The sequence below is a fragment of the Dendrobates tinctorius genome, unplaced genomic scaffold (genome assembly GCF_039654945.1).
Source record: "Dendrobates tinctorius isolate UK_male_01 unplaced genomic scaffold, ASM3965494v1 ptg000326l, whole genome shotgun sequence".
Taxonomy (NCBI): domain Eukaryota; kingdom Metazoa; phylum Chordata; class Amphibia; order Anura; family Dendrobatidae; genus Dendrobates; species Dendrobates tinctorius.
Genome location: NW_027361993.1, coordinates 10,200,488 through 10,216,287, shown reverse-complemented (window position 1 = coordinate 10,216,287; position 15,800 = coordinate 10,200,488). Strand labels below are relative to the sequence as shown.

The window sequence follows — 15,800 nt, the reverse complement described above, 5'->3', positions numbered from 1 at the left end:
GACTCCCCAGCGATCCCGACCAGCGATATGACGCGGTCAGGATCGCTGGTGAATCGCTAGGTGGTCGCTAGTGAGCTGCCACTCAGGCAGATCTCACCAGCGACATCACAGGGGACGGGGATTGCTACTTACCTGTCAGACGCGGCGATCCTGCGTCCTCCCGCCCGGCTCCACGCGTCGCTCGTCATCACAGCAGGAAGCAGACGACGAGGAATGGTCCAGGAGCTTCTCGCGCGATCAGCGATAACCAGCGGGGGAGCCGGTCGGAGGTAAGTATCACATGCAGCGATATCGCTAGCAATATCGCTGTAACGTCACAAAATCGGTGACTTTACAGCGATATTGCTAGCGATATCGCAGTGTGTAACGGGGGCTTAAGAATGAGTTAATGCAGCAAGTCAATATTTGCAGTGTTGACCCTTCTTCAGGACCTCAGCAATTCTCCCTGGCATGCTCTCAATCAACTTCTGGATCAAATCCTGACTGATAGCAGTCCATTCTTGCAAAATCAATGCTTTTATTTTGTCTGAATTTGAAGGTTTTTGTTTGTCCACCCGTCTCTTGATGATTGACCACAAGTTCTCAATGGAATTAAGATCTGGGGAGTTTCCAGGCCATGGTCCCAAAATCTCTGTTTTGTTCCCTGAGCCATTTAGTTATCACCTTTGCTTTATGGCAAGGTGCTCCATCATGTTGAAAAAGGCATTGTTGATCGCCAAACTGCTCTTGGACAGTTGGGAGAAGTTGCTCTTGGAGGACATTCTGGTACCATTCTTTATTCATGGCTGTGTTTTTAGGCAAGACTGAGAGAGCCCATTCCCTTGGCTGAGAAGCAACCCCACACATGAATGGTTTCAGGATGCTTGACAGTTGGCATGAGACAAGACTGGTGGTAGCGCTCACCTGGTCTTCTCCGAATAAGCCGTTTTCCAGATGTCCCAAACAATCGAAAAGGGGATTCATCAGAGAAAATGACTTTACCCCAGTCCTCAGCAGTCCACTCCCTGTAACTCTTGCAGAATATCAGTCTGTCCATGATGTTTTTCCTGGAGAGAAGTGGCTTCTTTGCTGCCCTCCTTGAGACCAGGCCTTGCTCCAAGAGTCTCCGCCTCACAGTGCGTGCAGATGCACTAACACCTGCCTGCAGCCATTCCTGAGCAAGCTCTGCACTGCTGGTAGCCCGATCCCGCAGCTGAAACACTTTTAATAGACAGTCCTGGCGCTTGCTGGTCTTTCTTGGGCGCCCTGGAGCCTTTTTGGCAACAAGGGAACCTCTCTCCTTGAAGTTCTTGATGCGATAGATTGTTGACTGAGGTGCAATCTTTCTAGCTGCGATACTCTTCCCTGTTAGGCCATTTTTGTGCAGTGCAATGATGACTGCACGTGTTTCTTTAGAGAACCATGGTTATCAGAAGAGAAACAATGATGCCAAGCACCAGCCTCCTTTTAAAGTGTCCAGTGGTGTCATTCTTACTTAATCATGACAGATTGATCTCCAGCCCTGTCCTCATCAACACCCACACCTGTGTTAATGGAGCAATCACTGAAACGATGTTAGCTGGTCCTTTTAAGGCAGGGCTGCAATGATGCTGAAATGTGTTTTGGGGGATAAAGTTCATTTTCTAGGCAAATATTGACTTTGCAAGTAATTGCTGTTAAGCTGATCACTCTTTATAACATTCTGGAGTATATGCAAATTGCCATTAGAAAAAATGAAGCAGTAGACTTTGTAAAAATTAATATTTGTGTCATTCTCAAAACTTTTGGCCATGACTGTAGACAGGTGTGTGCCTTTACAAATCAAGTCGTATCAGTTTAATTATGAAATGCAAAAGGAGGGGTGCACTACTGTCATATCTCAATCTCCAGTGGAGTGCAATACCTAGCCTGTAAGCAGAGAAGCAAAAAAAAAAGGGAGAAAAAGACTAGGCTAATGATGGTATGCACATCCCAATAGACAATAAAAAAAACCTTTATTTCATATTGGATACAATAAGCTAAAAACATTTAAAATACAGACAAAGAACCAATGACCCAGACACCCCCAAAAAACAGGTAATATGAACCTAAGATGTGGCCCATATTTGACTATTCATAGCCACCCGTAAGCAGGCACATATCATGCAATTCGATATAACAAGACAGCCATGTACATTGCAGGCAAAGATAAGGCAGAAAAACAGACTTGATATCAAGCATATAATAAAACTAACTGCCCTAAAGCATGTGGAACTAACCACAGAATTAAATTGCCTAGTGCAAAAGACGCCCAAGAATGGTTATACCATGGCTGAAATTGCAAAGTTGCAGTGGATGCATAATGAGCATATTAGGCTGTGTGCACATGATGCAGAATTCCTGCGGATCCGCAGCGGATTTTTCCGCGCAGAAATGCTGCAGATCCGCAGTGTGATTTACAGTAGCATGTAAATCAATGAAAAAAAAAAACTGTTGTGTAGACGCTGTGGATTTTTCCGTGCGGTTTTCCTGCGGTACAAAATCCGCAGCATGTCACTTCTTTTGTGCGGTTTTCCACCTCCCCAGTCTCAAAATCCAGAGGGGGTAAACTGCAGTGGAAAACCGCATTAAAAATGTAAGAAATCCGCAGGAAAAATGCAGGTCATTTGACCTGCGTATTTCTTCAACTCTGCGCGGAAAAATCCGCAGGGCAAAAAAGTACGTGTGCACTCAGCCTTAGAACCACCAGATACAGGTCAGAGCAGCAAGAGTCCCAAAGGGGTTAAAGAAAGGGGGTGGTAGGCAGGCCCCACGCGTATCGCTGCTGCGACTGAGCTCCTTGGCCAGTTCCTTTGACCTCATGATTCTCATTTGGTCTGACATGCGCTGTAAGCTGTGAGGTCTTATATACACACAGGTGTATGCCTTTACAAATCAAGTCCTATCAGTTTAATTAAACACAGCTGGACTCCAATGAAGGAGTAGAACCATCTCAAGGAGGATCACAAGGAAATGGACAGCATGTGACTTAAATATGAGTGTCTGAGCAAAAGGTCTGAATACTTATGACCATGTGATATTTCAGTTTTTGCTTTTTAATACATTTGCAAAAATGTCTACATTTGTTTTTTTTCAGTCATGATGGGGAGCAGAGCGTATGTTAATGAGAAAAAAATGAACTTTTTTGAACTTGCCAAATGGCTGATATATAGTATAATGTGTGTTCTTTTGTCGCAAAATGTAATGGATAACATCACGGTAATCTAAAGAATATACATAAACTCAAAAACCTACAAAGGAGGCGGTGCACAAAGGTGGTCTTTTGCTCTAATAGTGTGGCCTGAATGGGCAGTCTCCAGCCTTGTGTGCCCCTCGTGGCTGCAGGTGCTACCCTCTATGGTTCCAGATTTACATGTCACAGATTCTCATTTTACCTCTCCTTTTCTGGCTAGACCTGTTGATGGAGGCTTCTGAATTTCTGATTTTTGGTTTTTGTTTTTTTTTTTGTAGGTTTTTAGCTGTCCTTCTTGCAATGAGAGTTTTAAAGGAAAGATGGAATTGCGGTTACATATGGTGTCGCACACGGGAGTAATGCCGTATAAGGTAAGCAACAGTATATTTATCTTGTAGTGATGTGAATAAAGCTTCTGAAAAATAATAAAATATATGTGATCCCGCACCAGACACAGGACACTGATGTTTGTATTCCAACTAGAATAATTCACTTCAATAATTTTTTGGGGGTATCACAGTTAATAAGATTCCTGATTACATGTATTAAGGCTTAATCCATTCTCCATGTAGGACCTAGCAGACTGTTCTGTGTCGGGTACCCATGTATAGAGTGGGTTTAGGAGCTGAACCTGCATGATACCTAACAGGTACAGGCTGCATTACACAGCCGGCATCTGCCTGTAACAGTAGCGACCGGAGCATGCTCAGATTTCCATTTTTGGGCATGCTGAGCGTGCCCATGGCCGCCATCTTTATCGTACTGTGAAGCCTAGCCTGTGGCTTGGCTTCATATAAAAAGGTAATTTCATCTATATATTCCTCCTGTGGTATTGCAGTATGTAAACATCCTATCATAGACTTAAGGGGGTTAAAAATAAAGTAAAAAATCGCTAAATGAAATTTTTTTTAAATATAAGATTTCAAAATGTACCTTTAAAAAAATAAATGTGTATGTATATTTGTATAGAAAATTTGGTATGTGTCAAATACCATCAAAAGGGGAAGAAAATTAAAATGCCAGAATAGTGTTTTTCTGACCCTACACCTGCCGCCAAATATGCAAAATGAATAAATCAAAATGCCATATGTAATCTAAAATTATATCAATAAAAACTTCAGCTTGCCATGCAAAAAAAAAAGTCCTCACACAGCTCCATTGTGGGAAAATAAATAAGGTACGTGACTCAATAAACAATGGCTACACAAACCAAACTTTTTAAATTTATTTTATTCATACTTATTCCTTTACTAGCTGAAGAGCCCGGCGTTGCCCGGGCATAGTAACCAACTGTGGCTAGTTATAACAAATTATGATTATATTGCACATAAAAACATTTCACATCATATATTCACCACTACAGATTTGCAACACAAATTAACTAAACGATTACCCAAGTATTGATAGTATTTTATTTTCAACTCATTCAAGAGCCTTTTGATAAACAACATTACAAATCAGATGGAATGAGTGGAATGCCTGGAATGAAAATGTCCTGTGCCTTGGCACATCCTGTTTGTGAGCTGTGTATCTAATCCTATCCTGTGTGATAATGCTGAGCTGTGTACCTAATCCTCTCCTGTGTGATACTTTCTGCTGAGCTGTGTATCTAATCTTATCGTGTGTTACTGACTGCTGAGCCGTGGATCTAATCCTATCCTGTGTGATACTGACTGCTGAGCCGTGTATCTAATCCTATCCTGTGATACTGTCTGCTGAGCGGTGTATCTAATCCTATCCTGTGTGATACTGACTGCTGAGCCATGTGTCTAATCCTATCCTGTGTGATACCGACTGCTGAGCTGTGTATCTAATCCTATCCTGTGTGATACTGACTGCTGAGCTATGTATCTAATCCTATCCTGTGTGATACTGACTGCTGAGCTGTGTATCTAATCCTATCCTGTGTGATACTGACTGCTGAGCCGTGTATCTAATCCTATCCTGTGTGATACTGACTGCTGAGCCGTGTATCTAATCCTATCCTGCGTGATACTGGGCTCCCCCTGCTGTCTGTGTCAGAGGGTGGTCTGTGTTGGCACGGTAATAAATTGTGTTATTTCCTGCTTTACAGAAGGACGATAACACCATCGAAATGATAAGAATAATAGGCAAAATTATTTGGTGAATTGGAACGCGTGGGGTTAAAATTTTGCCTCACAACATAGCCTATGACGCTTTCGGGGTCCAGACGTGTGACTGTGCCAAATTTTGTGGCTGTAGCTGCGACGGTGCGGATGCCAATCCCGGACATACACACACACACTGCTTTATATATTAGATTTATAGCATTACATTTAATATCGCTGTAATCGTGCTGACTTGTAGAATCATGTTACCAGGTCATTTCTGCAGCCCAATGAACAATGTAAAATCACAACAGAAACAAATGGTGGAATTGCTTTTTTTTCCACATTTTTAGTGTACTTGAAGTAGTTTTTTTTTCCATTTTCCAGTACAATATAAGGTAAATGGTGACTTGATGATTGCCAGTCAAAACTACAGCATGTTCAGCAAAAACAGTCCAAGCCCAGTTGCTGCATGGTTTTGGAAAGACGGGAGAAATAAATGAAAGTACAAAATCGAAAGTTTGCCTTGGCAGAAATACATTATATTAACCTATGTTAGCACCACCTCTATTGGAACCAGCAGATGTCACTGCTGTCAGTGGAGTCTACGCTCTTTGGGTCTAGGCCTCATTCACTAGGAAAAAAAAATTAAAATGGTTTGGAATTTTTGTAAACTTGTGTTACCCTTCTATCACCACCAGGGGGCACAGTTTTTATTTTTTAAATAAGATTCATTTGTGACAAATTAGAAGTGACATCAGGGCTGAGTAGTTGTTTCATACTGTCCCCAGGAATGTGCCGCCGGGATCCATTAACCCTTTGCATTGCCTCTTTCTGGATATTTCAGTGCTCCACATGCCCTCAGCAGTTCATGCAGAAGAAGCATCTCCAAAGCCACATGATAAAAATGCACGGAGAACCCAAGCCCCATGCTGTGAGTATCACAAGGCCGCGCAGTACAGACTGTCCTGCAGATGGGTGACTGCTGGATTTTCTATTATTCCACATGTGTATGTACTTGCCTGCTCCCTGAGGATCAGAATGTAGTCCGTCACGTGTTAGGCTCCTTAATATGATCTTTCGGAGCTGGTCAGCCTTTGCTACATGTGGGATGCCATTTTTAATTGATAAGGTGTTTTAGGCAGTGATCTGGGCTTTCCCCAGATGTGTTTGCCTCTTTTATTCACATCATCTCAATTCATTCATGGTCTTCTGCATATAAAATACCATTTATCTTGTGTCTAAAAAATGTCTGTCTGAATTGTGTGTAGAGGTCGGGGACACGGTTATTCTCCCTCCTGGATGTTTCCTTATATGGGAAAGCAAATGTGGATTTCCAAAACTGAGATTTATACGTTGTATGCACCACAGTCCACCAGAGGGCAGCAGCGAGCACAATAAGAAAACTACTCAGAATGCAAATACTACGTTGGTTAGAAGTATGGCATTACCCATAGCAACCTGCCGGGCCTGCTGGGGGTTGTAGTTCTTACAAGATAGCGCAAGATAGCACTGCTACGTGAGCTTAGATTTGTCCATAACTTTTTGTTGTAGTGCCCAACCTGTGGGAAATGCTTCTTCACACGGACAGAGCTGCGCCTGCATGAAGCCTTTAAGCATCGGGGGGAGAAGCTTTTCGTCTGCGAGGAGTGTGGACATCGAGCCTCGAGCAGAAGCGGATTACAGATGCATATCAAAGCCAAACACAGGTCCACAAGTGTTGTTTACAGACCTTTATGGTTTCCTATGAGCTGAAGGGGAATTCTCATCTCAGATGTGTGACTTTTGGAAACCATAAGCCATACATATGTGATAGATGCAGGTCCCCGCACCTACGTGGAGAATGGGAGTCTTTCTTCAGTGCTCAGGAATGCATCGGAGAAAAAGGGGAATCTGAAAGTCCTACTGCATTGCCGTGTGGATTCAGATGTAGCTAGACGTGCTTGTTATTTAGTTACCGGATCATATTTTTTTTCTTACTAGTGGCTAGGTTGCATGCCGTTCAATGATTGTCCTTGCTTTAATGGAAGTCTGCTCTGTATGCACCGATTTCCAAATTCTAATGAACTTGCGCTTATATATACAGCAGCCAATCATCCAAATAAAAATAGCTGCAGTGTAAAGAATGGTGGATAAAGCAGCATTCTGAATTACTGATGGCAGTTTTAAGACAACCTAACATTACTGTTAGATAAAGCAGCTAAGTTGGAGCCACTTATAGTGGGTTAAAATATCACTAGTCTTAAATTATAACCGCCCTCTACTCTTTTTCCTCTAGAAATGAACGTCCATTTGTATGCGAATTTTGTCACCATGCCTTTACCCAGAAAGCCAATCTGAACATGCACCTGAAAACGCACACAGGGGAGAAACCCTTCCAGTGTCATCTGTGTGGCAAGACGTTCAGAACACAAGGTAAGGTGAGACTGTGCTGTAAGACGGTCCCCGGCGAACACAAGTCCCTGCATCATCTCTTATGTGAAAGCGAACCTGTCACCAGGTTTGGCCAATACGACTTACGGCCTCCACCTTTCAGGGTTTATCTACCGCATTCTATAATGCTATATATAAGCCTCGATCCAACCTGTAAGAGAAGAAAAATAACTTATTATACTCACCTGCAGAGTGGTCCGGTCTGATGGGTGTCGCAGGTCCTGGTCCGGCACTTCCCATCTTCTTGCGATGCGGTCCTCCTGCTTGATTGATGGCTCCCCGGCATCGCGCTCCTGCGCAGGCGTACTTCTCTGCCCTGTTGAGGGCAGAGCAAAGTGTTGCAATGTGCAGGCGCTGGGCCTCTCTGACCTTTCCTGGCTTATTTTTATTTTTCTTCTCTTACAGGTCAGCAGATCGGGGGCTTATCTATAGCATTATAGAATGCTGTAGCTAAGCCCTGAAAGGCGGTGGCCATAACTCGTATCGGCCAAACCTGATGAACGGGTTCACTTTAACTGTCAGATTTGGAAAAGTTGAATGTCAGCCAACATGGCGGCCATTGTACCCCATAACCGGAGACCAGACTAGTCCGGCATTACCCCTGGTCGGCTATTCCCAGTGCTGCTGCATGTGATTGACAGATATCTGCCAAAGCAGGAGACCTGTCATTTTCCTAGAAGCCAGGGGCAGTGCCGGATTAGTTTCGTCTTCAGTTATGGTCCACGGACGTATCTCTAAAATGTATTTTCTCCTTCGCCTCATTGGGGGGGACAGGACTGTGGGTGTATGCTACTGCTGCCAGGAGGCTGACACTAAGTGAATGAAAAAAAAGTTAGCTCCTCCTCCGCAGTATACACTCTCTCCTCGATTGCAGGCGAAACCAGTTCATGCTTAGTGTCCATAGGAGACACACGTCTGGTTTTTCTTCCAGACTTTTTTTTTTTTCCCCCTTTCCATGAAGATGAGACAGGAGCGACGGACCCTATTGAAAGGGTCCGATCTCCCCAAACCATCAACGGGCGAGCACGTGAAGTGTCGCCTCCACGTATCCTCTCCGGCAACCAGGAATAGCATGCCGGACGCAGCCCTGACCACCCTAAGGTATTGAAACCCTAGGCTGTACAGAGGCATAAGTGCAGTCCGTGCGGCCCCCACTGCACCACCAATGCTAAGGCTGGTTTCACGTTTGCGCTTTTGTGCGCAGCGCACCCATGCGCACTGCGCACCTATGCGCACTGCGCACCTATGTTTAACATGACGTGCGCATGGTCTTGCGCACACTTGCGTTTTCGTGCGCATGCGTTTTTTTGTCTTTCGCGCCAGACGCAACATGTTGCATTTTTTGGTGCGCCCTGTCTTGGCAAAAAAACGCATGTGCACGCTTGCGCACGAAATGCGCAAAAACAGCACATTGAAGTATATGGGAACGCATGCGTGCGCATGGTCTTGCGCACGGTTGCGTTTTTTTGCGCATGCGTTTTTGAGTTAAACAAGTCTAGAATGTTCTCTAGACAATGGAAAAAATGTCACACCTAAAAACGCATGTGCATAAAAAAACGCAAACGCATGTAAAACGCAAGCAATGCTGCGTTTTTTTGACGCATTAGCGTGCGCATGACGTTAAAAAAACGCGCGTTTGTTTTGCGTTTTTTATTCGCCCGATGCGCTGCCCAAAAAAACGCTAATGTGAAACTAGCCTAAGACTGCGGTGGTGGAAGCGGACGGTCCTTCTCTTCCCTTGGAGGGAAGATGGAGTTAGGGTGCCTGCACCGTCCTTGTTTTTATGCAGCCCCCTCCCCCCCCCCCCCCCCCCCAACCTGAGGCTGTCAGCTGTTCCAGGGGTGAGGCGCGAAAGGAGGTGGGCTGGGAGGGCACCTGTAGGCATAGGCTGGTGGCCCCTATTTTCCTGGCATTCCGGGCTTCGGACGAGGCGGTCTCTGCCAGCAGGTGCCCCGAGAGCTGGGGCAGTCGGCAGCGCCATACCTGGCCAAGGCCCCTATTTCTGGCGGTCCCGCCCCTGTACCCGGGCGGGCGCCGAAAATTTAGCCCCCGGCTTCAGCCGGCACTAGGCCGCGGTCGGAAGTCCCGCCCCCGGCGACGCACCTTCTTTCGGCGGGCCCACCCCCAAGCCTTTGGGCGGCCGCCGGAAATTTAGTCCCCGGCTTCAGCCGGCGCTAGGCCGCAGGCAGAAGCCCACCCCCATGACGTCACTGGCGGTCACCTCTTCTTCGGGCGAACCCGCCCACATGCCGAGGCGCACTTTTTTGAAAAGGGAGCAGCTGTTCGGCAGCCTGGACGCCTAAGGGGGTACACAGGACTGGGATAAGTGCTACCCCTGAAGGAGGAAGCCCCCCCTCTTTTTTTTTTTTGTTGGAGAGGCTAAGCGATTTGCTTATTCCCCCCCTGCAGACATATCACCTAGCAGGGCCACCATGTCCAGAAAGACTAATGTTCACATGTTTTTGTACGCTGCATGCATCTCCTGTCGGTCTGCCTTCCCACATGCTCAAAGCAAACATATGTGTGAAGCCTGCGATTCCGAACGTGCCCAGGAGCCCTCCCCTGCAACCGTGCCTAGTGTACCTAGTCCCCCGGAATGGGCTTTCTCTGTCGCAGTCCATGGCATCGCTTACGAGAGCAATCGAGTCCCTTCGAGCCCCAGATAGGGGCAGCGACAGCGGCTCGCCTGTCTTTGAGGGGTCCTCCACCTCACAGGCGCCTCCAGCCTGCAGGGGCCTCTCTCACTCTAGGCAGACTCAGGGGAAATGAACCCACACAGCGTCTCCCGGTCCGTCTGGTGCCTCGGCATCCATGAGCTCTGCCTCTCGCTTGCCTTCACCAGTAGTTAACGAGCAAAGCTCAGATTACGACTCGGACGAGCCCCTTGACCTAGATACTCCGGGTTACCAGGAAACAGTTGATAGTCTCATCGAGGTCGTCAACCAGACCCTGGGGATTGACGACGAGTCCACCCTGGCCTCAGGTCACAAGGTGTCATTTAAGCGGGTCAAGCGGCCTCATAGAGTATTTGCCACTCACCCAGGGTTTGAGGACAAGGAACTGCCAGACAAGCCTTTCTCAGGCCAGAAAGCGCTTGAGACAAGATACCCGTTTGCCCCTGATCCCCGTAAAAAGTGGGCAGAATCCCCAACAGTAGATTCACCCGTGTTGCGCTTGGCCTCTAAGACCCTGTTATCCATACCTAATGGTTCCTCTATCAAGGATCCCACTGACCGTCTCATAGAGAGCCTGGCTCGCTCAGTGTTTGAGGCGTCAGTTTCAGCACACTATCCCTCGTTCGCGGCAACTTGGGTAGCCAAGGCCATGGTTTCTTGGTCAGAATCATTAAACAGAGCCTTGCAGGGTATGGACCTGCCAGCGGAGGAAGCAGAGATCGCTAATCAGATCGCTTTGGCCCAGATTACTTGAGTAATGCATCTTTGGATGCGGCTAACTGCACTCGCTGCCGCAAATGCAATTTCCATTAGGAAGGCTCTGTGGTTGAAGACTTGGCGTGCAGATTCAACCTCCAAAAAATCCTTAACTTCTTTACCTTATCAGAGCGGCTGCCTATTCGGTGAGAAGTTAGACCAGCTTATCTCTGACTCCACAGGGTGCAAGAGCAGTTTATTCAGACTCCCATGACAGCACCACAAGAGAGGGGATCCGCCGTTCAGGAACAGGAAACCTACAGATACAAAAGGGCGGCACCTCTCCCGCGCATCAGTTGGTTTCCGGTTCCTGTGGGGACGGGATCCTACAGACAGATGGATCCCAGGCCGGCCAGTGCAGGTAGCGAGGGGGTCTCCTACCTTGGCCTGGCACGGAGCTCCTGGAGGATGCCACGGTGGCCCTGGATGGGCAGCACTGCGGTGGCGTGTGCAGTAGGGAGCGGCGTCCGGAGGATGTCCGCCTCCATAGGAAGGATTAGCCGCCGCCGGTGAGTATGCCCCCCGGGGTCTCCCGGCTCCGGCGGCACGATCGCGGTGGTCGGGGGGGCCGGCATGGCTGCATGGTGCTGGCGACCGGGGAGCGCTGCATAGAGGAACGGCCGGGCGTCCCGCGTGACTTCCGATTTTCGTCGGGATCGCGGTGACGTCGGGGCGGCGGAGCCTGGGGACGCTTCCGGGTCAGCGGCGCCACTGCGCAGGCGCGAAGGCCCCAAGGTGGCGGCACCCATCGGGAGAGGCGCCGGTCCACCTGCCAATAGCAGCGCCAGCTGGGGAGGGGGGCCCTATTAGGAGGGGGGGGGCGAGGCATGTCTGCTGTCCGGAGGAGGGGTATATAGGCAGGACCCTAGATGGGTGCCATGCCTTGGCCACATTATTGCAGCGCAGTAGTGGAGAGTGATCAGCAGCAAAAGCAGCAGCAGCGACAAGCATCACTGCCGCCCCTGGAGGACCTTCGGCAGGTCAGACAAAAGAGGAAAGAGTCCCGTGACAGTAAAGAGCATGTGGGACGAAGTGACCAATCCAGTCATAAATGCTCCTCTAGACGGACAGGAGCATCGACTGAGAAAAATCCCCCTCGTTCTCCGGTACTTAATTGTGGCACTGGTAAGTGATCTACGTGAATGTTCACTCAGTGACGGGGCCTCCCTCTGTTTTATTTTAGGGGAAGAAAGCCACAAGTAAAACAAAACACAGAGAATGCGCACTCTGTGCATGCCCGTTGCCAGACTCGTGCCCCAAAAGGTTGTGTCCCCCATGTATCCAGCAGACAGTGGCGGAAAAATCGCCCGTGGTAGCTGCAAGCTTAAAGGACATAGTCAGGGCAGAGATGAGGGAAACCCTGAAATCCCTGTCCCAACCGGAAAGCTTTAGGGGTGGGGACCCTGTGGAGTCTGATTCCTCGGTAGAATGGCGGAGAAGTAAGGACTCCTATGTTTCTTCCCCCTCATCCTCCTCAGAGGAGGAGGATTCGGGTCGGTTTTGTCTGCCGCTTGACTGAGTGGACAAGCTGGTAAAAGCGGTGAGAGGAACAATGGAAGTGGAGGAGCCCAGACCTCAGTTATCCATGCAGGATGTCATGTTCGGTGGGCTGGAGCAGAGGAAGCGAAGGGTCTTCCCTTTGAACGAAAAGATTCAAGATCCAATCCGTAGAGAGTGGAAGAAATCAGATAAGAGAGGTTCGCTACCTTCAGCCCTCAAACGTAGATACCCCTTCGATGATCCGACGGTGAACACTTGGGACAAAGCCCCCAAATTAGACGCGGCAATCGCGTAGGCATCAAAAAGGTCCTCACTACCTTTCGAGGACATGGGGTCCCTTAAAGATCCTTTAGATAGGAAGGCAGATACCTTCCTTAAAAGCACCTGGGAGATGGCAGCCGGTTCATTAAGACCAGCAGTAGCCTCAACCTGTACGGCCAGGTCCATGATGATCTGGTTGGACCAGTTAGAATCACAGTTGAAACAGGGGACGTCTAGACAGACTATTCTTGGGGCCCTACCAGTAATCCAGGAGGCTGCAGCCTTCCTAGCGGACGCCTCTGCTGATGCAGTAAGAATGGCCGCCAGGGCAGCAGGACTCTAATGCGGCTCGTAGAGCCCTGTGGCTAAAGTGCTGGCAGGGAGACCTTCAATCCAGAGCAAAACTCTGTACTATCCCGTGTGAGGGGGAATATTTGTTCGGAGCAGTCCTGGATGAGCTGCTTGAGAAAGCCGATGATAAAAAGTTCCCGAATTTGTGGTCCGCATCCTACCGACGTCCATTCAATAGAAGGAGATTCGGTCAGGGGAGAAGGCGCAATCCTTCACCTAATAGAGACCGTCCCAGATGGGAAGATAGAAGGAGAAGAGGTACGGGCTTCATGTTCAGGCGTTCCTCAAGAGAGCGAAAGAAACCGAGCCAATGACTAGCAATTCCCGTGGGGGGTAGACTGTCAGCCTTCCTCCCAGCATGGTTGCAGATCACCAATAGTGACTGGGTGTGGAATGTAATATCCACCGGGCTCAGGTTGGGGTTGAGTTATGTTCCACGGGATAACTTTAAACTAGCTCCCTTAAGATCTTCGCCCCTTGAACAGGCTGCTTTAGAGGCAGAAGTAAAAAGCCTGTGCCTGAAAAATGTCCTGGTGGAGCTTCCGGAATCGGAGAGAGGTAGAGGCTTCTACTCTCCCTTATTCCTGATCCAAAAAAACGGAAAGACATTTAGAACCATCATTAATTTACGTTCCCTTAATGAATTTTTGGTTAATCACACCTTTAAGATGGAATCCATCAATTCAACAATAAAGATGCTGTTTGAAGGGTGTTTTATGGCAGTCGTGGATTTGAAAGACGCGTACTATCATGTGCCTATCCACGCAGACTTCCAGCAGTCCCTAAGAGTAGCGGTTTCAATAGACTGTCTGATCCGTCATTTTCAGTATAGAGCTCTTCCTTTTGGTCTCTCAGCGGCGCCTCGGATATTTACGAAAATAGAGGCCAAGGTCATGGCTCATTTGCGGGAGGCCGATATCTTAATTGTCCCGTACTTAGACGATTTCTTGATTGTGGGGAATTCGGTGGACCATTGTCTATCCCAGATAGAGAAGGCTAAATTCAGACTAGAAAGCCTCGGATGGATAATAAATTACGAGAAATCCCGATTTTTCAGCCCCTAAGAGTCCAAATGTTTCTAGGCTTACTGTTAAATTCAGAAACTCAGCAGTGTCTTTTGCCATCAGATAAATTAGAACATATACAACAGCAGGTACTTCGGGCAATTAATAGCCCCTCCATGACCCTCAGGCAAGCCATGTCTCTGTTAGGCTCTCTGACCTCATGTATCCCAGCAGTCAGGTGGGCACAATTTCACACTAGATCCCTTCAGAAAGACGTCCTAGTTAATAGCAGGGCCTTAGAGGGGTCTCTACAGGGTCAAGTATCGCTAAGCCCTTTGACTCTTACATCTCTTAGGTGGGGGCTCGATGACAAAAACTTATCCTCAGGGGTGCCCTGGGTGACGCAGATAACCCGCATAATAACCACAGATGCTAGCCCCTGGGGTTGGGGGGCCCACATGGGGGACATAGTGGTACAGGGACATTGGGACCCCGATGCGGAGACCTCATCTAACCGGAGGGAGCTGTTGGCGATTGAGTTAGCAGTCAAAAAACTCGTTATGTACCTACAGGGTCGTCATGTGAGGATCCCCTCGGACAACCAGGTAGCAGTAGCCTATGTCAACCACCAAGGTGGAACACGCTCCGAGGCCCAGATGCGGATAACGGAATGTCTTTTTCAGATAGCCGAGGAAAATTTTCAATCTTTAACTGCGCTCCACATCAGAGGGAAAGACAACATGAAGGCAGACTTTCTAAGCTGCAGGGCCCTAAGGCAAGGAGAATGGGCTTTAAACACGGACATTTACAACCTGTTTGTCCGCAAATGGGATCAGCCGGAGGTAGACCTCTTTGCCACCAAAGAAAACAGAAAGGAAAAAACATTCTGCTCTCTGAATCCCAGGGAAAATCCACTGGCAGTGGACGCCCTCCTGATAAAATGGGACTTCTCTCTGGCATATGCCTTTCCACCATTAAACCTCTTACCTCTGGTAGTAAGGAAGATCAGGGAAGATCGAGCAAGGGTCATATTAATTGCCCCCTTCTGGCCCAGAAGGGCCTGGTTCGCATGGTTGAGGACCATGTCAGTATGCGATCCCTGGGTACTGCCGAACCTTCCGGATCTCCTCTACCAGGGGCCAGTCAGCTACCCACAGGTAGCGGGACTTCATTTGATGGCGTGGTGTTTGACAGGACACTATTGAAGAATAGAGGGTTTTCCAAAAATGTAATTGATACCCTCCTGAAAAGCAGAAAACAAGCTACCACAAATATCTATGCTAGAATCTGGAGGCAATTCCTGTCCACCTTTTGAGTTTAATGTCAGGGACAGAATGCCCACAAAACAGATTCTGGAATTCCTCCAGAGGGGTCTCGAATTGGGTCTCTCCACAAGTACATTAAAGGTACAGGTTTCAGCCTTGGGGGCCCTTTTTGCATGTGATATTGCCAGCAACTATTGGGTGGCGAGATTCATCAAAGCGGCTGCTAGATCGAGACCCATACACAAGGACAGATGTATACCATGGGACTTAAATTTAGTCCTTACAGCTATGACAGA

At 47.9% G+C, this 15,800-nt stretch overlaps 1 protein-coding gene across 3 annotated transcripts in view; it reads left to right on the top strand.

The window, feature by feature from the left end:
* The window catches only part of ZBTB48 (zinc finger and BTB domain containing 48), a 42,502-nt gene that overhangs the window by 11,729 nt on the left and 14,973 nt on the right, over positions 1 to 15,800 (top strand). For all 3 annotated transcript variants that reach the window (XM_073561730.1, XM_073561731.1, XM_073561732.1), the window contains exons 6-9: positions 3,469 to 3,561; positions 6,107 to 6,193; positions 6,814 to 6,968; positions 7,538 to 7,674. In XM_073561730.1, the coding sequence (XP_073417831.1) occupies positions 3,469 to 3,561; positions 6,107 to 6,193; positions 6,814 to 6,968; positions 7,538 to 7,674 (472 nt within the window). The remainder of the gene's footprint in view (positions 1 to 3,468; positions 3,562 to 6,106; positions 6,194 to 6,813; positions 6,969 to 7,537; positions 7,675 to 15,800) is intronic.